Raw genomic sequence first — 22,718 nt, 5'->3', positions numbered from 1 at the left:
AGATGGTGATGGTGTAGGTGTGGTCCGAGGAGGATGGCTTAATGTGTTCGCCAGTCTCACTGCTTGTGGATAGAAGCTATTGAAGAATCTAGTGGTAAGTATCCGTATGCTCTTATATCTCTTGCCTGAGGGCAGTGGGGTGAAGAGCTCATGCCCGGGGTGGTGACTGTCCTCTTTGATGGCCAGAATTCTACCACGGCAGCGGTCCTCATAGAGCTGTTTAATCTCGTTGAGACCGCACCTGATGATCTTCTGGGCCATATTGACCATTCTCTGCAGTGCCTTTCTTTCTCGCGAAGAGGTGTTGCCGTACCACACCGTGATCCCATTGGTGAGGATGCTCTCGATGGTGCAGCAGTAGAAGTTCACCAACACATGTATTGGCATCCCCCGTCGCTTGAAATGTCCTAAAGGAACTACCATTAAGAAACCTTTAATGCTTTTATTTCAAGAGGCCGATGAGCAAGTTTCATTCACAGGGCAGGGAAACTACTGAAACCCTTGTCTCAGTTCTTCAGGAAAAAGGTGTAAAGAAATATTCCCGGTGGACGATTTTTCATTTCCAAAGCTCAGGCCGTCCTGCAGGTGGGTGCCATTCGGTCCACTGCGCCTGCGCTCTTTCGCGCACAGCTGTGCTGACGCGTAGTGACCGTGAGCGTCCGGTGCGACTTTTCGCGTGTTGCAGGTTCGCGGCCGTAACGGGTAAGATTGTATTCATCCCCGGTTGTTTTTGTTTTATGTAATATCGTTGTACTATGTTATACCTTTTGTATAAATAATCAGCTTACCTGCGTCGGACAGCAAGTTTACGTTGCACGCCATACAGCGCTCATGAAGGTGTGCTCATTTGTTTGACGCGTGTGTTTTGAGGGCAAGCCTGGACCCAGCTAGTGCATAGCGTTTCAAACATATTAAATAAAGATAATTTCATCTCTCCGGGCAGCGGTAGCAAATACTATGATAATATTGCATGCTCACCTCACAGATGTAATGTCCGTTTTTCAGTGAAATGCGAGTGCAACAGCGGTAAGAGTTCGCGTATTAAAAGTTCGCATATGACTTTACGTGCTTCAGGGTTTTGGACCATAATATAATTCAAGTACATGAATGTTCTCTTAGGTTCAGCATTATGCGTGATTTACTGTATGGTTAAAAAGTTTGTTTTAACGAGATAACAGCTTTGCTGCTGTGAAGACGATTGCATCTTAAGGAGATAACGTATCACTGCCGATGGGACTCTTCATCAATGGGTCGCTGTTGTCTCTGGCTGAAGGTTCTAGAAACGCGAAGTTGCTCAAGTCTCCCGTCTCTTGTCTCCAGAAGACACAAACTGCTCTGTCTAAACCAAAGCTTGAAAGTACGTCTTGGGGAACCCTTTAGGTGCCATCTTTCAGATTTTGAAAAAAAAAAAACCCCGACAAAAAAACGTTCTGCAACTCCTTTAAATACTTGAGTATTCCTGGGTCAGAAGCGTTTAAAAGCGCAGCTAAACGACAAGCTGGAAAAGCCACTACAAGACCTGATGACTTCTTACTTCTGCAGGCAGCTGGGTTAGGTGAGAGAGATTGTTTTAGACCCGACCCCAACAAAGTACCGTAGATAGCATAACGATTCTAAGTTATTTTGTAACGTGAAGCTGCAGCAGCAGTCTACAGTTTAAGTTAATGATAACTCGAACAGTCAGATGTATCCCTAGAAAAGTATAATCTGAAAGGAGGAGAAACCGTTACTTTGCACGCATTTGCATTGTAGTAGTACAATAATCACAACTGTGTCGTTTCACAACGTAGCGGAATCGTTGTGAAAATTCACCCTTGCTGCTATAAAGGAGTTGCCTACTCATTCATTGTGTAAGTGTTGTTTTTTTCATTGTGAAGCAGTTAAGGTAGACACGTCGAGCAGTGATAGATACAGCTTGTTTTTCGTGGTGCGTTTGAGAAAAGCAATCGTCTTTAAGCTACAATGCAGTGATATCTCTTTAAAACACGATATTGATTTTTTTTTCCTCCAAGGCGCTTTACACGGCAATTGTAGTTTTCAACAGGATTATTCCCTAATAATCCCTAAAACGACACGAAAAAAGTGAACTCCAAAGGTTGGAACCATGGCTCTACATTCTCAGCTGTTTTCACAGTTAATGCAACGTTGAACATCTAAGCAATTAGAAACACCTGTCAGCCATTTGTCCCAAATGAAGGATGGAGCACGACGAATAACATTGTGGCTAAATATGGATGGAAAATAAAACTCGAAAACAAAAGTTCTAATGCTTTTGCCTCTTCATCTTTTGATCTGAAATACAGATTTCATCAGTACACAGCAAAAATGACAAATTTCCCTTTAGCCTCTTAATATTTATGGTCTTCACTGGATGTGTAAAGGACTGCAATGTACGGTAGCTCAGTGGTTAGAGTTCAGTATTTGTGACTATAGGGTTTTAGGTTGAAATCCCAGCTAAAGAGACTGTTGTCGTAAACTTGAGAAAGATACTTCAACCCCCCCCAAAATGAGTTTCAATTAAATTCAACTTTATCGTCATTAAACTTACACAGGTGCATAAGTACAATGAAAAGTGTTTCTCATTAGTCACTCAGGTGCAGTATATAAACAGGACAGAAGATAAGACAATAGACAGTTACACAATAGCAATAACAGTAACATGTAATAACATAACATGAATAACATGTAATCAAGTAAGTGAGTTGAAATGCAAGTCACTTTGGATAAAAGCACCAGACAGATAACTAAATGTAAAATGTAGCGATCTCTTCTCAAGAATCCTGCGTATATTACATTGTGTTCTGCAGCAGGTGGGCGAATCAGGTCCAGTCTGGATGGGAGCTCACCAGATTCTCTCGCACCCAAGGAAGTGAACCCCCTCCCTAGACGTGTGCTGCTCAGGCCTGCACCCCAACACTACTCTCCACCTGACCATACTGCCCTTCTTGTTGTGGGAGGACGGACTGTGTCTCGGGAGGCGGAGAATGGACCCCATAGGTAATGCGGATTCTCAAACAGAGGCTTTACAGGTTAACGATACGTCTCGTTCTTCCCACTCTTGATCTGGAAAAGGGAGAAATGCCACACTAAAGGTTTTATGAGGAAGTCACACGTGAAAGCAGTAAGCGGTTTGAGTGCAGAGGCGCTGAACTTGCGAGATGACAAAACCGTTTGTAAGTTTTACTGGTTCTGCGGTTCCCGAAATTAATTCCTGTTCTGTCTTGTGTTTTTCAGAAGAGCCAGGCACCGTGAGTGAAACACCTAAGAAAGGGTCGAAAAGCAAAGGTATGTCCATTTTTTACTTTTTTACAATGTAATTCATTTTTTTTTTAACTACAAAGAGAATTCTAAGGGCTCAGTGATGTACAGTAGAAACAGGAATTTGAATGCATGCTTATGGTTCTGCCATCAAATGCTACAGTATACCGTATAACTGGTGTTTCTGAAAAAAATTCATATATGATTGTTTTTTTTCCTAATTGTAGGTTGGCAAGTTAATGTGGTGACACTTTTATGCTATGAAATTTAACTACAACCATAAAAGATTATACAAATCCTGTTTAAGGTGTTGTTTATTGATAGTGTTTGTGGACTTTTAAGATATTTTGCATAAGTAAATCAATTAATGAAGCAAAACTGATCACTGAGAGTGCTTTCATACACAATTGTTTCTGGGAGACTAGGAGAGGCAGTGGTGTGAAGTAGTGTATAGGGCTTTTGTCTGTAGACCAGAGGGAAATGGGCCCAAATTCTGAATGTTGTGCTTTTATTCTACCGTTGAGAAAGGTATCTCAATCCATTTGCTCCAGAAAACATTCTGGTTATATGAATACTGTAGGTCTCCATGGTTGAGGAAAAAAAGGATTTGTAATGAAATAATATAAATGAAGAGAATCTGGCAACTGATATATCTGCTTAAATCAAACGTTTAAAAATATAAGTCATGGTAGCTGTTCAAACAAACTGCTTTATTGTCTGTTTCAGCTACGTTCACCTGTGACATCTGTGGAAAATCTTACAAGTATCTCAGAAGTTACGTGAAGCACCAAGAAGAGCATAAAATAAGAGGTTCTGTTTTTTCCCACTTTCACTTTTTTACGTGGTCTGAATTCCGTCAAAACGTGAGACACCTGTATATAAATCCAATATTTGCTGGTTGCATTGTCATTGCATTGTAACAAACAGGAAGTCATTATTGAAGTGGCATTGCTGGTATTTGTCATAGTCTGTGGACCCAGTTTTCGGTTTAATCCAAGTTTACGTTCTACTTTTCTATTCACAAAATAACACGTTTATTGTTTGCGATGATGAAGAAAGAAAAGAATTAAGTAGTCAATTATATGTTGTTTGATTAATTGTGCCGCTTTCTGCTTTATGTTTGCTCATTCTAATTGCGGAGAGATTAGAGAGAGCAAAGCTGTCCTTTCTCATCCATTTGCACCAGTGAAGACAAAAGCAGCTTCACGCCTACATCAAAGTTTGCCTTTGTTCTTTGTCTCTGCAGATGTGCTGTAAGCAGACTCAGTCCAAAGCATGTTGCTTGTCCCATACTAAGACAGTCTTCCCTTTTAAATTAGGTCAGACCTTTTCCTTCTCAGGTTTTGTTCAAGTGGGATAGGATCACACTTGAAGCAGTAAAATAGATTGAATAAACACTATGTGCCCTGCTCTGCACTTGTTGCTTGCTGGTATAGGCTCTGTCTCCCTCGCATTGCTGAATTGGATGAAGTGGTTTGAAATGGATGGGAGATTAATACAGGAGAGTGGCAAAATACTGTATGCCTTCACGCATATATTCTTCAAATTGATCTTGGTGCTTGTGATTGCCGGCCCTCTAAAAAAGGATTGTTTTAATGTTTGTTTTTTTTACAGGACCTGAAAGGGTTAGATCTTGATCTTCGAGCTTGGAACAAGCTTTGAACCTTTCGTATCTGCATGGTGTTCTGGTCACATTGTAAGAACTACTTGATATATTTTAGAAGCACAGTATTGTGCAGAAAACAGGCACCACAGTCACAGTTCTTTCAGGTAATTCTGCCACTAAACATCCCCAGCACTGCTCTGGATAGTCCCGTGAGCACAGCAGGCTTGGTGCCCAGCCAGTGTACTTTTGTACGGAAACTTCCATGAGAGCAATACAAAGATACTTTCATTTACATGTATATCTTTCAGAACATCTGAATGTACATACTGTACACTTGCACAGACGCACTAAGCCACATCTGTTTCCACATCGGAGTCCTGTTTCGAATCAAAGGTTTAATAAAAAGCTTTTTTCTGTACCAGTGTTTTTTCCTAAATGAAGCATTGATGTGTATGGTGTGCATTAAAACAGTATGGGCGCAGAGGAAGCCCAGCACTATGTGATGACCGGATTGTGCCGCAAATAAGCTAATTGCTTAAAATGCTGTTTTTTTAATAGCATTTTTGAATGACAGAGGAGGACAGTGCACTTTTATTCTGAATGAAATGCCAAAGCTTTAATTACTGGGCAGTTTTTTATCTTAATTTTGTACAAAATGTAGTCATTTTTGTAAGTAGACTCCTGTATATGCAGTGCTACAGTAGTATCTATGCAGTGTTTGTGCCTGGGGTGCTAATGTTTATTGCATTGCAGTATATATACTTATCACATTACATTGAAATTTCCATTTGCCCTTTGGTGTTTTATCTGGGAATTGAATTTTCTTGCTTTTCTGAGTTATGCACCATGTTCCGTCCTCATAGTGAAGATTTCGTTTGGACTACAGTGCCACCTATTGGCAGGTAGTGCCTATAGGAGGAAAACAATCTCTTTCTGGCCTTCCCTCAGGCCTATTGTACAGCAATTATTATTGTAAATATTCTAATAATAACCCAGATTGCATGCCAACTCTTCCCCCCAGTGGTAACATCTGAACTGTGTCCACCAAAACCATTTACAACCACAACCTGGTTTTCCCTGGAGATCTCCTATCCATGTATTGACCAGATCTGTCCAATGCAGTGTGATAACACTACTGTAAATATAACGAATATTACTCCGTGTATTACAAATCATGTTTAGTACAGCAATGGGATGGGTGTCGTGTGAAGCACATTTGATGTTTACAGTGTGAAAACACCTTTTTGCTGTTTGTGTCTACAGTATGTGTGGTACTTAATAAAGGTTGCTCTAGTCTCAAGGCCTAGAGACTAGGAGTCTACTGCTAATCACGTTATGTTCATTGTGTGCTTAAACATTAATATTTATTTTTTAAAATAATCTGGAATCTATTGTGGTACCTAGAGGGTTTTCAAAGCAGGCACTAAGGTATAGAATTCCTACCATGCTGAAGTTCTAGAACACAACTTGAGAAAACCAAATATTAAATAGATCTTCACCCACCAGCATCCATGTAAACCTTAAAGATCCAAAGGTAACTTATTCAAAAGGATTATTTTTTTTTACAGCATTTGCATTTTTTTTTTAGTGTTGGTGTATTTAGTGGTGGACTTAGAGAAGTCTTCATGGGTTTAAACAGGTTGTTAATATTGTTCCCGATTCAATGTCTTCCCAACCCATTCTGCTCTAAATACTTGAGGCTGCTGTTGAGAACTTGGTGGCACAGATGAGGACAGCATGGAAATGTATATTTGAAACTTTTTTCTGTATCCCACATTCTTATTCATGCTGTAGACAATTAACGTGTTTGTCTTTAGGAAGCGCATCAGACAAGCCAGGAGCACAGTCAACACCTGCCAGAATTCCAGTGGTGAAAAGTGGAAAGCGAGGTGAGACTTTTTCTCTGTTTATAAGTAAAGGTCCTTAGGATATTTTTTCACCTAATCTAAACCAGAAGAATGCAGTGGTGTTCTAAAGGCAGTAAATTCACACCTGCAAACATAACAGTATCACAAACCCAAAGTATGGTGAGGCTTTGACTCAGTGACACTAACCGGTAACTAGGTCATAATATGGATAAACTAGGGCAGAAGTTAAATTTTATAGAATCGGGTCAAGTTTTATGCAATTCCACTTTTGTAGCTCAAAGTAGAAAAAAAATCCTCCATCGAGTTTTGTGGCTGCCACATCTTGATGTAATCTTTCATAATTATGAAATTATATTGTTGCTGCAGCATGAAATGAAAAAAATTTGGTTCCTTTACAAGCCAATATATAATTCAGGTTGTGAAAGTTTTTTCTTTTGGTCTTATTGGCTCCGAACAAATCGAACACAAGCCTAGAAAAAAACAAAACATTAGGTCTTGTTTGGCAACAGACTCCACATACTGTACAATTGTCTAAATTTATATTTTGCACACAGAAGATATATTCCCCCATTCCACATCATCCCCTCTCTGTGGTACTGCTCTCCAGTTTCTTACCTCTGGTTACCTAAAATAAAAATAATAATTCCTTACACTTATATAGCGATATTTTCTGGACACTCCACTCAAAGTGCTTTACAGGTCATGGGGATCCCCTCGCCCACCACCAGTTTGCAGCCCCACCTGGATGATGCGACGGCAGCCATAGTGTGCCAGAACTCTCACCACACATCAGATCTCAGTGGGGAGGAGAACAGAGTGAACAGTTTAATGACCATAGAGTCAGGACCTCGGTTTTACGTCTCATCTGAAGGTAGCGCCTTTTTACAGTATAGTGTCCCCGTCACCTCTTCCAGCAGCAACCTTAGTTTTTCCCAGGAGGTCTCCCATCCAGGTACTGACCAGGCTCACACCTGTGTAGCTTCGGTGGGCTGCCAGTTGTGAGTTGCCGGATGATATGGCTGCTAGTACTGTCAAATACAACGGAGCTGCCTCCAACAAAGCACTGACCTCAGCAGCACTACAGGCCTCTGACTGTCCTCCTTGCTGGCACCATGGATTCTAGCAGTCAAAGGTTCCATCTGCTTGCTATCGGAACAGGTCAGGACCCAGCCTTGAAACCAAGTAACACCATCTTTAGCTACAATGAGACCTGCCAGCCAGACCTGTTTCTGCCCCTGTTAGAGGCCCTTGTGAGTCATTTTCTGGCAAGAGTACTAAACGTGAATATTGTCAAACTGTTTCCATAACCTCTGGACACACTCAAAAAGAGTAACTATGTGCCCACAGTGCCCCTTGGAGAGAGTTCAAACAGGGGGCATGAAAGTGTCTTCATAATATTACGTCTAAAAGGGGTCAGATTCACTGTCGAGGAAATGTTTTTCTTTTTTGAGGCCGAATTTGTATTATCCTAAACATTATTCCAGGAAATGGCCTCACCCAACTTTCATATCCCTGTTCCAAACAGTAATGGCCTGTAACAAGCCTGTAACTGAAATCCATAAATAGTAGAGGACTGTTGCTTGGAAAGGAAATGGGGAATAGGCCTAGTTTATTACTTTCTGTTGACATCCTAGACCCCACAGAAAAGGAAAACTCGCCAATAAAGAGCAGGGGGGAGGCAAAAAATTAAAGGGGGTCTGTGGCATGAGCTTCAGTATCAGGCAGAGATGTTAACTGCCTGATTGTGTAGTATCCTCACCAGAATAGATATCCCAAAAGGCACACACATGAAACTTAAAAGCTATAAATATTTCATCCAGGGCAGTTTTGCTCTTGGTGTTATTTTTTTTTCTTAATGATTGAATTTTGTTGTCATCTTCATTCCTGCATGTGTAGTTTCTTTAACCTTGTCAAGTTCAATAACTGAAACCTGTGTACTTCTGAACAGGCCTGTTGTTAGTTCATAATGACATAAACAGAATTTTGAAGATTTCACAGTCAGTTCTCCTCCAAATACGCTGAATAGCGCTGAAGACAGTATTTCTGTTAAATGATAGATATGCGTCATCCTGTCATTCAGTCACTTACAGGAAACCCAAGCTTTTAAGTTTATCCACTACAGAGCTGATTTCTCTGTCTTTAGGATGTTCCAAAAGGAGCACACAGGAGGAATCAGTGTCTGCCCAAATTTCAGAGGTCAACAGGAGAAGTAGTGGTGAGCCAGCAGGGGCCACACTGATGCTAAAACAATTCTTACCACAATGACACTATGCAGAGTTATGTTTTTGTTCATTTGATAGGGATACGTAGTGTTTTAGTAGTGGTGACATTTTTCCATTAAACTTGGAAAATTCATATTTTTTTAAAAATGTTATACTTTAAAATGAATTAGATTCCACACTCTTGTTGTAGTGCTCAGTATCAGAACTGTCAAGTGAAACTGGGTTAACTACTTGTTCATTTGCTTCCTTTAAATTCCGAACAGCACTCTGGTCAGCCTTGAATCTTCAGTTGTTTTCACTCCAGGTGCCTTCCTGGATACAGGGGAACCTGTCTGAAGAAACTCTAGTGTTTCAGCACTTCTGTGTAACCCTCTCTCTAGGTTATGGGAGACATTATGGGCATACTGTAGGTCCCATAATGAGGTTTTCGAATTACAGAAAGTTTACTTAGGTAAAGAGAAAGTAGTGAGTTTCTTCCATGGATGAAAAGCAGGGATTTAATGTAATGTGTTTACCAGCAGCAAACACCAGAGCTTTATTTTACACTTCAGTCTTGTTTTGTTGTCATGCGTGGATGGCAACGTCTACATCTCCTGCTTTTCTCTCTAGAAAAGTGAGTAACCCGTATTGTCATCCTGTCAGGAAAGTGCCCACGGGATTTAATTGTTCACTGTACATTAAGTACCAAACTGTACAGCATAGGGTAATGAAATACACAGTGCAGCATTTATAGATTTGTTAAAAGGTAATTAATTATCTCTTCAACACTCAACCGTAAGTCAGGGAATGGGTGTATAAAGCTGTTAGTGCGTCACTAACATCATGTTACACTTTGGTATCTCGGGGTCCTTACATTTTAATTGAATTTGAATGCAAATCATTTGTATCTTTAAAATTTTCTGGTTTGGGTTTGCTTTTGAAGAGTACTTTTTGTGCTCTTATAGTTTCATGCGGATATCACTTGTTTCTCCATCAAAAGTTAAAATTATGAGCCTGTACTCTTTTTAGGAGTGACAGATTTTATCTCGCTTTCATATAAGTCCAAAACTGCTCCAGCCATTTTCCCAATAAAGAATTGTGCTGCTTTTGCTGAGAGACCAGTGAAAGGATGTCTAGCTACTGTGTCTCAGATTGTGCTCCACATCCAGCCAGTTTCTCTCATTGGGAAAGTGTGTATGTTGTTGGAAAGGCCAGTAGGAACCTCAGAGCTGTCAGTGAGCAAAGGACAAGATTAGATCACTTTATTGGCCATATACAATTTCTCGTATTAGGAATTTGTCTTTTGGCAGACCCCAGCTTGCTCTCCGTGAGACACACAGACAGGGAGAGAAGCCTGGGGTCAGAGCGCAGGGTCAGCCATTTATACGGCGCCCCTGGAGGAGTTGGGGTTAAGGGCCCAGGGCCCCAACAGAGTAGGATGTCTCTGCTGGCCGTGGGATTGAAACCGGCAACCTTCTAACCGCAGTCCTTAGCCACAGAGCCACCGCACTGCCCACAGTCCGTGAGTCTCTGTTCTTACTGAAATTCAGCGGCCCATTATTCTCTTTTGATGCACGTACTGATCTGATCGGTGAGGGCCTGGTTTGCAGATGGATTACTAATTTATTTGTAGCCCCTGCTTAGTGCTGGCAAATATTATCCCAATTTGTCATGAAGGCCTTGTAGGTGCAATTTGAAAACTTCACAATTTGATACCCGTCTGTCTTTTATTTGACCAAAAGAGTTATAAAACTCGAGTTTCCAAGATCAAGGTACGCACACCATAGCTTAGTGTTGTACTTTCTTCTGTTTCATTCTCGTTTTTTGGTTGTTGTTATAGCTTTGAATTAGATAATTGTTTTGTGCTTTAATTTAACTAAACATTTTTTTTTGCTATGCTTATGTCTGTAATTAAGAAAGCAGTGAACTGAACTTCAGCTTCAATATAAGAAACGTGTTCAATTATTCACCTTGTAGTTCACTAATAGCTTTATTTGTATTGTCACCTCTGTTTTGTACCTTGCCAGCTTTTAGATTGTATATCTTGTGTCGCAGTACTGGATTTCAGCCAATGAGCCATATTAGCTTCTGCTTGTTGTTTTCCTCTAAAGAGGTTCAAACTAGAATATCCTGGGAGGTGTTAGTCAGTTTCAAAAATGTGAAATTAAAAATGAAAAAAGAATGTATCAGTCGAGGAGGTATGCAGGAAACGGGGAACAGATCTGGGTGTTCACAGTCAACTACATGGTGTTTCAAAGGGAGTGCTCCCTCAACTGGTTAATTGAGCAGATAGAAATCATGTCCACATCATATCCAGTCTGCCCTTCCATTATGTTTCTATATTGCCAGTAACCGTAACACGTTATTGAAGGCTGAAATATACATGCATTAACTGGTCCCCATTATGCATGCAGGATGCTTTGCAGAAAAGTGTACAGCATGTTAATGTAATAGTGAAATGACACATAAATAGGAGGTTCTTCCCACAGACATAACATTAACTTAAACCAAGGAGAGTGGTTCTTGATTAGCGTCAGGAATGAGCAGACGCACCTAAAGACCCCTCTCCATCCGTATTAAACGACCTCAGTAGAAAAAGAAATTTAGAACACTTATGCTCAATTTCAAAACCGAGACTTACAGTACAAAACCATCACACTGTTCAAAATTAACTGCTATTTTATAATGATGCAGTCCCACTCACTATAAAAGCTGAGTACCTTAAATGTTTTTTTTACCCCAGTGCAGGAAACATTAACATTGTTTTTAAATAAAACAATGTTTTATTCTTTACTAGAACAAAGTGGAGCCTCTCCATTGTGCCTGCTGTTAGAAAATTATGTGAAAGGGTAGGACTTACTTGGCATATACCTGAATTGTTCCCACATAAGTTAGAAATATAACGTCTGGTGTGTTAGAGGTACAGTTTGTAAATGTGGAAATGACCTTCAGGATGCGGCTAACTGTTTGAGAATGAAAAAAAGTTATTTGGTGGGACAGCATAGTGGCACAGTGGTTAATTGGGCCCTGGGTTCAATTCCAAACCTAGGGTGCAAACTGCGTGTATTTTCTCCCCATGTGTGTGTGGGTTTCCACCAGGTGCTACGATTTTCTTGCTTAGTCTGAAGACGTACAGGGTAGTTTAATTGGCTTATGTCAAAATTAGCCCTGATGTAAGTGTCTGTGTTTGTCTACCCTGCAGTGGACTGGCGTCCCATCCAGGGTGTATCCTCCCTTGCACCTGCAGCTTGCTAAGATCAGACTCTAGTTCCCCCTTGACCCTGGATGGGATGAAGCAGTCAGAAAATGGATAGAAGACATTCTTCAGTTGTTGAATGGAGCATATTGCTGGTGTGTGCTCTCACTCATAAAGGCCCAGCTGAGGGGTTTTGAGTGTATGTTTAACTCTCTAGAGGCCATGTGAACCACACTGCACTCACCTACAGCATGTTTACTAACTGGCTTTGCTCTAACAGTGCAGCAGCTGAGCTGGAATGGCTTAATCCAGATGGTAAAAACAAAGTCTTATTTGAAAATTTAACCAGGGTTATACATTTACTTGATTTTTACCTTAACTAATTTTTGCATTAAATAGTGAAAGTAAAATACTATTCATGTGTGAAACAAAAGGTATAAACTGTTTTTTTTCTGTTCCAACTTTCATTCTGTGCATCAGCCCACAGACTACATGGAGAACCGTCATGACCGCTGGTCTTGAGAGCGCAACAGATATGGACATTGCACTTGAAGGAGCTTGCTCACACACACTCTTTTCCAGTTCTGTACTCATGGATCATATTCTGACAGTTCAACAGATTTCTCCCATTAGGAAGTTACAGATTGTTTTGGGTTAGGGAGAGATTTCTCAAGTGCTTGTTGATTTTTGTTTTCTGGCAAAAACGTTCAGATATCCTGTAAAAAGGCACATTTTGCAGGTGCGCACGCCTTTCCACTGCTTTAATTAAGAAACATGTTTAGGGCATCCCTTTCTGAAGCCGATGTGAGGGGTCATGGCAATGGAGTTTGTGTTTTGTTAAATATTTCTTGGACAAATTGTTTTTGTTTTTTGTCAGGCCGAAACCAGCTGGCTTATTGATGCTCTTACCCATCATATTGAAGGTAATATGCATCAGAAATCATCTATAGGCATTTGTTTAGAACTATTTGTTGGCAACAGGTACAGTAGTTTAAGGCTTTGGGTAGTATGGAATGGTAGTAAAATTCCATTATTATTTGACCAGCAGCCATATCACCCTGTAACTCACAACTGACAACCCACTGAAGCTCACCAGGTATGAGCCTGGTCAATACCTGGATGGGAGACCTCCTGGGAAAAACTAAGAATGCTGCTGGAAGAGGTGTTAGTGGGGCCAGTAGGTGGAGCTCACTTTGTGGTCTCTGCGGGTCCTCATGTCCCAGTATAGTGACGGGGACCTACACTGTAAACAGGTGAAGTCCTTCGGATGAGATAAAACTGAGGTCCTGACTCTCTGTGGTCATTAAAAATCCTTGTGTGTTTTTCGAAAAGAATAGGGGTGTAAAATAAAATCCTGAATCCCAGGACGTTTCTCAAAAAGAGTAGGGGTGTCACTCCGGCATCCTAGCCAAATTTCCCATTGGCCTTTACCAATCATGGCCTCCTAATAATCCCCATCTACAGTATGAACTGCTTTCATCACTCTGTTCTCCTCCCCGCTGAGAGCTGGTGTGTGGGGAGAGTACTGGTGCACTCTGGCTGCCGTCGCATCTCGCCATGGTGGTGGAGGGGAGTCCCCATTACCTGTAAAGTGCTTAGATTGGAGTGTCCAGCAATTCTTCTTCTTCTGCTTCGTCTTCCTACTGGTTCTCATTGTGATGCAAACAGTATGCATTGCAAAGATGGTACATTTAAGATTTGTTTTTAGGGGGGCATCAGCAGAGTGTGCCTGAATCGTAAAGAAAGTGGGCTAATCCAAATCAAGCCCTAAAACACCGACAACATTAGTGAATAATCAAGCTAAGAAAGATTTGGACTTCAGGGTGTTTGTACCAAATTGCCATTAAAATCTGTAGTTTTCTTTACCTACGGTATGAGGGAGGCTTTCGTGTTATAAGCTGCGTCTTGCAAACCTGAACTGAGAGAAGTGTTAGGAAATGTACACACTCTTTGAGTCCCAGAACACGTAAGAAGTAATTTAAATTGCTTGATGCAGCTGTTTTTGCTGCCTTTTATGGGTTTATGTTTACCCCCACGTAGAACTATTTAGCAGGTGGGGTGCCGACCTGGGTTAAATAAACCCAGCTGGTTCCTTTGAGCCCCAGCTGTTTTTTATAACAGGGGTGGAGGCAACAAAGCTGCTGGAGACTGTGATATTGACATACAGTGTGGTGAGGAGGCAAGGTTAGGCTGGATGCTAAGTCATGTAGACAATTTAGACATGTAATACAGGAAGGACAGCAGTCTGCTCCATGGTTTTGACTTCTGGCATGCGAGGTAGGTGCATTACCTCACCTCTGGAGTCTGGAGCTTTTTCTTGACTAGGTGACCTTTGGGGCACCTAAGCTGTAGTTCAGTCATTATCCACTCTTAAGCTCTGGAATCAGTGGAGTTGACACTGGAGCTGTAATAAATTTGGAAAATGAGAATATGGCGATGTTAAAAGAGCTGAAAACATCACTGAAGGATCTACAAGTTTAAGAAATTAGGCTCTCTCTCATCAGCACCTGAGAACGGTCTTTAACTATAATAGTGAGTTGAGAGTCATGAAGTAAGTCTATGAAATAAATGACACATTTGAGGAATTAAATGCCTACCAAGCCTTGACATGGCAGATACGCAGCACAACGGACTGTCTTTGTTAAAGCTTTCAATGAAAAAAATAATTTCAGTCAACCATGCAGAGTACACATGCAGTTTGGAGGTGGAGAACCTCTTGTTAGATTCTAGAAACTTCATCTATTTGCTGTGTTGTGTTGTCTTTTACTGTATATGGCAGATATTGTCCAGACTGCAGGTTTCAATCCTCTCTCCAAGCAAGCACCATTACTGATTGAGCTGCTCGTGAGCCCCATGAATGTTTCCCTGTTTGTTTGTTTTTTTCTCATTCCGGTAGATTTTAATAAAGAATAGTAGTGCCCACAATATCAAACAAGCCTGCATGGAGGATACAAGAAATCGAAAGACTATTACAATTTCATTTTTGCTTTAATTAGTATACCCTGCAGAAAAAAGACTGCCTTAAGGCAAAGCACTAGACCTGTGGATGCTACCTCGCGTGTCTCCTCATGACCTCATCTCCTCCTTTTTGTTGCTTTAATTTTACTAGAAATATCCCTTTTCTGTTTATTTCCTGTCCAAGGTCTCAAGAGCCAGCCGTGTGCTAAGCTGTCCAGAGAAAGCAAGAAAGAATATAGAAACACCGTCAAGCCCAGCAAGATTAATTATCACGAACGTGCCAGTGGATCATCTGAAATGCCCACATCTGGCCTTGCCATCACACATCACACAGGTGGGTGTTGGTCTAAAATAAAAGCCCACCCTGAATGGAAAGCACTTTGGGATCTCTGGGGTAAAAAGTACATTTTCATCAACATCGTTTTCATTATTGAATCTTTTGTACTGGCTGTTTGGAAGTCTAGTGTGATAATGTAATTAACAATTTGTTCAGGAGAGATTCTCATATTCCATTTTATACAAGCAGTTACTCTAAAAACGTTTCGCTTGCAGTTTGTACTTGGTAACAAAGGTTCCCAATCGAAGGTACATCCGTTTTTGAATTCCTGTTTTCCTTTTGACTCCTAATTCAAAGTAAGCTGTGCTTAGCCCTGTATTGGCCGCTCCTCCAATTTATTGCACTAGGGATAGTTACTGGGCAAAGAGGGGTTTGAAAAGTCTTACAGGGACCTGTTACCATTAACGTTCGATCCATCCGATGTAAAAAAAAATATCTTATAATATTATAAAATGTGTTGTAAGGTCTTTCAAGGGGTACTTGTTAAATTCCTCACACTGTTAAAAACCGCATACAGAATGCTGCATCACTAACATTAAAACATCCTCAGCAGAAAATGTACAGATGAAAGAGGTGGAGATTGAAGCAGCTGCAAGTTGTAGCAACAGCCTAGTTTATACCTCTTACACTGATGGTGATGAGAACCCTGAGCCCATCGAGTCTGGTGAGTGAGAACTGCGTTTCCGAATTTTGGAAGACTCTTGAGTGGCTTTTTTTTTTCCTTTTCCTTTTGCACTTTCCTTTCTTACTGAGCTTTTGTAAGCTTTTCCTCATTCCAAACCTCAACATTTTGTTCAAGATTCACAAGTCAACAAAAAAGTTTGCCGTATCCTAGCAGAGTAGTTTTTAACCTTTTGTATCCGAAGCATCATTTCAAACCACAAATAACTTGCATACAAGTGTTGGGGTGGGTTCCTTATGTCATTGCAAATGGGTTTAATCCGTCATTAACCATTTTGAAAGATTATGCTGTCTACATTATTTAAATTGATGATTAAATGAGAAGTTGTGACAGCTTTTGGTAGAAGGGGAATATGGCTGTGGAAAAGAGAGAGTTGTTTGGTATGGATGGGAAAAACACAATTTCATAACTAGAGCCATTTACCATTGTGCACAGACCTGTATAAGCACGGTATCCACAACACAGGGTGAAAACCACTGTCCTAGAACATACTTTGTACTGGGGCATTGCTTGGATACACATGTATTTTATTTCTTTCTAAATCCCTTAACCTATCTGTATTAACAGTCTACCTAAATAGTGACAGGTTGTCTCTTTTCAGATGGCATGATTAAGATAACGAAAGTATGGTCTCTAGCCATATCCCAGGCGGAGTTCTTGCGGATGTTAGGTATGTAAAGAATATTTCACCAATGAATACCCAAAAATCCCTGCCCTATCAAATACAAATATGCAGTGTTAATGAAAAATGGAGACCAAATTATACATAGAAAGTTAGCCAGAGGTCTGTTACAAAGTAATCTAAGCCAGAACACTACAGTATATAACAAGCAATGTATGAGTGTATTTATATTTTGCACTGCTGTGGTTTATGGCAATAAAACTCCTTCAAGTAGAGTATATCTAAGATTAGTTATTAGCATTATTGCTGAGAGCTGTACAAGCTCCTGATGTTTATAATGTATGCGGCACAATCTTTATAACTCTCAACTCTATTTTCAGCTGAATTGCTGAAGGCTAAAAAGCACATTCTGTAGTCAATGTAACTGCTGCAATATTGTGAGTGTTGGAAGTGTAATTTAGAAACAGTAGTGACAAGTTAATGACAGGGAGTCACACTCACAGTAGTTTTGAGAATCCTTTTGAAGCCCCATACACATAGTAATGGCTTCACTTATGTTCTTAGTTGTAGTTTTAACATGTCTCAGTGCTCCTAGCATTGCTGGGGTGGGAGAACAACAGTTGTGGTGAAAATGTGAGCATTGTTGGGGTTTATTCTTTTAAACCCCATCTGAAATGTTTGTTCTCTTCCTATATTACAGAAGCAGAAGAGAAAGAGCTGGCAGATCTGTGTTCTGAAAGCACAGGAGACAAAGAGCTCTAAGGTATTGCATCCGCTGGCTGAAAATCCATTAGACAAAATACATTGTGTAATGTATATTGGCCAATGAAATAAGTGGATCTGTAAGGTGGCTTCCACATCTCAAATTAAATAAGAACACAGCAATAGAGATTGGATAATGCCTTGCTTAAAGGTTTCTTAAGATGTTCCACAGTAGTTGCCATAGCATTGCACAGAGACAAGTTGTATTTGTCATAATGGCATTTACAGAAAATACAAGGGCCACATTTGTTCACACCTCTGTCCATTCCTTTAAACAATATCCATCAAAAACTAATCTACAACAACAGTCCGCTCTTTGGAAGTGTAGACAAAGTCTGTTAATGTTAATGTGGTACTCTTTAAAATAAAGAAACAGACTAACCACAGTAGTGTCACAGGTTCAGCAGATAGCTAATAACAGACAATTAATTTCATGTTTTATATACGCTTATGTGTTCTGAGGTATGCCATTTATAACTATGTACTGTTCAGTATAATGAAATTGCCATGCAGTCAGAACAGGACAGAGAACAATTTGGGGGGGAGTAGACTGTTGATAGTGATTCTTCGCAGAGTCGATGTTGGTGGTAACTTAGTGTCTTCTGCACCTATCTAGCAAATGGAGGTCTTTTGGTCATCAGATGTCTTAATGCAGACTTAAGTTACTAATACGCGCTCATCTTCCAGAGTAAGAATAAGCAGGGTAAATACTGACGCCTGCTTTTTTTTGCGAGCAAAGTTTATGCCATAGACTCAAAGCTTCTGTCTGTGCTCGCTTGTAAGAATCCCTCTTAGATTCCAGCTCTTGATGTAAGATCTGCTGATTTAGGGCCTCTTACTCTTGACGAAGACCATCAAGAGTATTCGGAGCAGATTTTGTTTGTGATTCTGCTGTATGAAGGGTGGCTGGGGGTCATGGGGCTTATTGTATTTCTCCACTTCAACAATAAGCAAGTGTTTCATCTGTGAAATGATTCTTGAACATACAGTGACTTGACCCATAACCTCATCACCTGGTCACCCACTTCACCGCAGGATGCTGAATGAAAGCACGTGGAGTCCAGTGGCTGTTAATCTCTCCAGCACCTCTGTAGGCAGTTAGTGAGTCGTTGGAACGTGGCTCATGAAATGGTTTAATAAAAAATAATAATTCCTTTCACTTATATAGTGCTTTTCTGGACACTCCACTGAAAGCGCTTCACAGGTAATGGGGACTCCCCTCCACCACCACCAATGTGCAGCCCCACCTGGATGATACAGCAGCAGCCAGAGTGCGCCATTACACTCACCACACACCAGTTCTCAGTGGGGAGGTGAACTGAGTGATGAAGCCAGTTCATAGATGGGGATTATTAGGAGGCCATGATTGGTAAAGGCCAATGGGTAACACACCTACTCTTTTCAAGAAACTTTCTGGGATTTTTAATGACCACAGAGAGCCGGGACCTCAGTTTTATCTCATCCGAAGGACGGCACCTTTTTACAGTGTAGGTCCCCGTCACTATACTGGGACATTAGGACCCACAGAGACCACAAGGTGAGCTCCACCTACTGGCCCCACTAACACCTCTTCCAGCAGCAGCCTTAGTTTTTCCCAGGAGGTCTCCCATCCAGGTACTGACCAGGCTCATACCTGCTGAGGTTCAGTGGGTTGCCAGTTGTGAGCTACAGGGTGATATTAGCTGCTGGCCAATATCTGCACCGCAGGACGATGTATGCTGATGCTCCACTTCATGCGGAGCCTTCCACATTGCTACAGTGCTGACACATTACACACACTGCCAGTGCAGATGGCTGCATTGGCTACAGGGGGCATGTGATAGGAGTGGAAGGCACGCGTCGTATACATGCAAAATAGACTTCTTGAACTGAAATGATTCTTGCTCCGATTTTCACAGGGAAAACATATGGGAATCCAGGCTTGACACTTCATTGATTACTTGACCCATGATGAAAAGTTATTTAGCTATAAATAAATATTAATACTTATGTGTTAATATATGTATATAAATAGAACCTCGGGCTGCGATCATTTGAGCTGCATTTATTGTGAGGACTTACGGTATGTGAGAATACAGTTTTCATAATGGGACATCATCATGTTGGGCCATCCGACCTATACGATAATATGAACTGTTGTCCGTTATTTGCACGAAAGTGCTCTTCCAAGCCTGGATGAAGACCTGAAAAGTAGGTTTCATTAGTTTCACCCCCTCTCCAGACTCCTGCCTCTCCAGATTCCTGCCGGCCGTGTCGTGAACCAGAGTGGGTTCTTAGAAGATCTTCCTTAAATGAGAAAGAAGGCAGCATCCCCCCCAAAACAGTAACAATAGGAAGACGTTTGATTGAAAATTTGTACTCTTTGATTTGTGCGTTGTATCTTAAGGTGGAACTTTTGAATTACATTGTTTTGTGAAAAAAACATTCAGTGGAGCATTTCAGACATAAAAGGAGCAATTTTTTTTGTCGTAGATAAGCATGCAGTGTTCTAGTGATTCAACTGTCCAAAGCATCATGAACCCAGACTGTTAATAACCTTCCTTAAATTATTATTATTATTTTCATGTCTGCTTTGTTTTTCTCCCCCTACAGTATTTTTTTTACCACTAGTCGTCACTTGGGAATGCAAGTCAGTCAGTCAACAATTTGGACTCCCTCCTCATCTTGATCCATTTTGGCTTTTGCGGAAGCACTTGGCTTTTTAATGTAAAGCACATAGAACGCCCCTTTGCCTTGTGTAATAAATAAGAAATGAAGGCTTCTTGTGCTGGATTTGAACTTTTTAAGATTTTTACTTCAGTTGTGCTTTTTTGTCAACGGCAGAGTGAAGCATGTTGCTTCAGTAATGTTTCAGTGAGGTACCTCGGTGAAATTTAAGAGGTGGTTTGGTTTTAATAGTGACATACAGTACTGTAAATGTGTTTTTGAGAATGATTGCAAATGTAAGCATTTAGGAATTCATGTTTGATTGTTCACAGTCCAGTTTAAATAAAATTTAAAACTGTATAATGAAAATAGTCTTAATCACTGACTTGATATGGTCAGGAAAGACTGACGTTACATTCCAAAAATGATCCAGTTTTAAATGCATTTTATAATCTCGCTTTTATTGGATTTATGTAATACACCCATCCGTCTTTTTACGAATTTTCTTTTTATGAAACTTGCATGTGAACTGTTACCCACATTTTGAATAACGAAAGTCAACTTCCAAACTATGTGATGTGAAGAAAAAAGTCAAAACCTCCTCCAAATGCAGAGTGAAGAGGAAGACGACATCCGTTTGATATTGAGTGTGCACATCACATTTCCGCCTAGCTAGAGCTAGGACAGAGCCTATGGAGTGGCATGAGAGACGTGTGTGGTAAAGTTCACTGTGTTTTGTTTCGTGCATTAGTCATGTAAATGGAAGAAAATTTCCAGTTTGTAAGAAATATTTCAAGGATCACAGTTGTCATGTTCCGCAGGTTAGATAAATGTTGCCTTTTCTTTTCTTTTGAGGTTGTTTATATAGTATGTTTTCGGAACATTGCCTTTTGATACAAATCATATCATTTTAAGGACGTAATGGACACAATATATATTGGACTACTTGGTAATTGAGTAGGAAATTTATTTTTGTTGGGCGCAGCATAGTTTTAGTAAGGTACAGTAAGTGTTGGGGCTTGTATTCAATTAAAGTTTCATTGCCTAATCATCTATTTGTATTTGATATTTACTGAATTCACTTTTTTTTTACTCATGCACAATAAAAAAAAAACTTGTTCTCATATGGAGTTACAGTATCTGGAAGGTAGAAGACTTTTTCACTACTTCGGTACTTGGTACTAGCTGCTGTACATTCTGCTTTAATGGAGTTTGTAGTTTCTTTTCTGTTTTCTTGTAGCATTTTTGAAAGCTCCCACTTATTGTTGGGTTCTGGGACCATACTATAGGATTCCTCTGGTTTATTTCCCTGGACTGACAAATACTAGCATACAGTATAAAGCCTCCCTGAAGCAGTCTCGGTAGTGGGACTGTAGAGAGAGATCACTTTATTGGCTATATACCATTTCTTGTATTAGGAATTTGTGTTTTTGCCTACCCTAGCTTGCTCTCCATGAGACACACAGGGAGAGAAGCTTGGGGTCAGAGTGCAGGGTCAGCCATTTATACGGTGCCCCTGGAGCAGTTGGGGTTAAGGGCCTTGCTCAGGGGCCCAACGGAGTTGGATTCCTCTGCAAGCCGCGGGATATGAACCACCAACCTTCCAGCCACAGGCGCAGATCCTTAGCCGCAGAGACACTCGCTATTTTGAGTTGTGTTCTCTAATACAGTGGACTGTGCACTTTTGAAAGGCTGTAGAACGGGGTGTTAGGAGGCACTGGCAAGGTCAGACAGGATGGAACATGAAGCATGACCTAAATCTTAAGTGAAATAGCATTATTTAAGAGTGTAGTGTTCAGGTGCCGTGATCATTTTCTAGAGGCCCTGAAAGTGCAATAATAGAGTTCAGTCAGACTTGCATAACAAACTGCTTTGGTAACTGGGCATAATGCATTGCGAAACTAGTCTGTGTTGCACAACCCCACTGCCGTGACAAACACACAAGTGTTTTGTTATAAGATGATGTAAGAGACTTATAAAATAGTATGTTTTTCATGAAGTACTACCAAAATATTCCTGAAAAGGGGATTATATTCACTATCTTTAGGGGAGTTTGGTAAACCACATTAGTAATATGGTCTTGTGGGTTAAAATAAAACCTTTTCATAATGTATATGATTGCAAAAGGCACATTTTCTGTTGGTCCTTTTATCTAGAGCCACAATAGCATACTAGGCTTGAGATATTCATACAGCTCTTTTTCAAATAATTTCTTTAAAATTAAGCCCGTCTGCCTTCTTTATCCTTATTTTCAGATCCCACTCAAGAGTGGAGCCTTTTAAAAGTTGCAACGTTTCCCATTGGATGCTGAAAAATGTTCATATTTTAACTTGACCCTCTTCAGGTCCATTTTCCAAGTGGCTTGGGAAGACATCACTACAGTGTTGAGTTTCTGTGACCGGTAAAACAAAGAAAAACAGTCTTACTGTAGCTATTTGTGCACGACTCCTGCTCAGTCAACGTAGTACTCATCGATGAGTTCCCTGCAGTTTCTTAATTGCCACGCAAACTATGACATGGATAGATCTCAGTAGTCATAGTTTAAAATGTGCATATATACGATTATACCACAGGAAGTATTA

The 22,718-nt window shown here is 40.5% G+C and overlaps 1 protein-coding gene across 5 annotated transcripts; it reads left to right on the top strand.

Annotated features, from left to right (window-relative positions):
• Positions 1 to 565: 565 nt before the first annotated feature.
• LOC107079872 (uncharacterized) lies at positions 566 to 21,260 on the top strand. 5 transcript variants are annotated; one of them, XM_015367080.2, is made up of 10 exons: positions 566 to 702; positions 2,811 to 2,997; positions 3,235 to 3,285; positions 3,985 to 4,068; positions 6,682 to 6,753; positions 15,272 to 15,421; positions 15,975 to 16,088; positions 16,708 to 16,776; positions 17,429 to 17,491; positions 20,083 to 21,260. In XM_015367080.2, the coding sequence occupies exons 2-9, from the start codon at positions 2,985 to 2,987 to the stop codon at positions 17,488 to 17,490; spliced, it is 615 nt and encodes a 204-aa protein (XP_015222566.2). In that variant the 5' UTR covers positions 566 to 702; positions 2,811 to 2,984; the 3' UTR covers position 17,491; positions 20,083 to 21,260. The 5 variants fall into 5 exon arrangements, with proteins under 5 accessions (XP_015222566.2, XP_015222565.2, XP_015222574.2 ...); XM_015367079.2 differs by having other exon boundaries at positions 2,808 to 2,997; XM_015367088.2 differs by having other exon boundaries at positions 568 to 702; positions 2,808 to 2,997; positions 15,978 to 16,088.
• Positions 21,261 to 22,718: the final 1,458 nt, after the last annotated feature.

The sequence above is a fragment of the Lepisosteus oculatus genome, chromosome 24 (assembly GCF_040954835.1).
Source record: "Lepisosteus oculatus isolate fLepOcu1 chromosome 24, fLepOcu1.hap2, whole genome shotgun sequence".
NCBI classification, from domain to species: Eukaryota; Metazoa; Chordata; class Actinopteri; order Semionotiformes; family Lepisosteidae; genus Lepisosteus; species Lepisosteus oculatus.
The sequence above is the reverse complement of the archived record's forward strand: the minus strand, read 5'-3'. Positions and strand labels throughout refer to the sequence as shown.

Coding starts and splice junctions, on each gene's coding strand:
- LOC107079872 (XM_015367080.2), top strand. Junction 3,286..3,984: donor GAAAGGGTCGAAAAGCAAAG/GTATGTCCATTT, acceptor TGTCTGTTTCAG/CTACGTTCACCTGTGACATC. Junction 16,777..17,428: donor GGAGTTCTTGCGGATGTTAG/GTATGTAAAGAA, acceptor CCTATATTACAG/AAGCAGAAGAGAAAGAGCTG.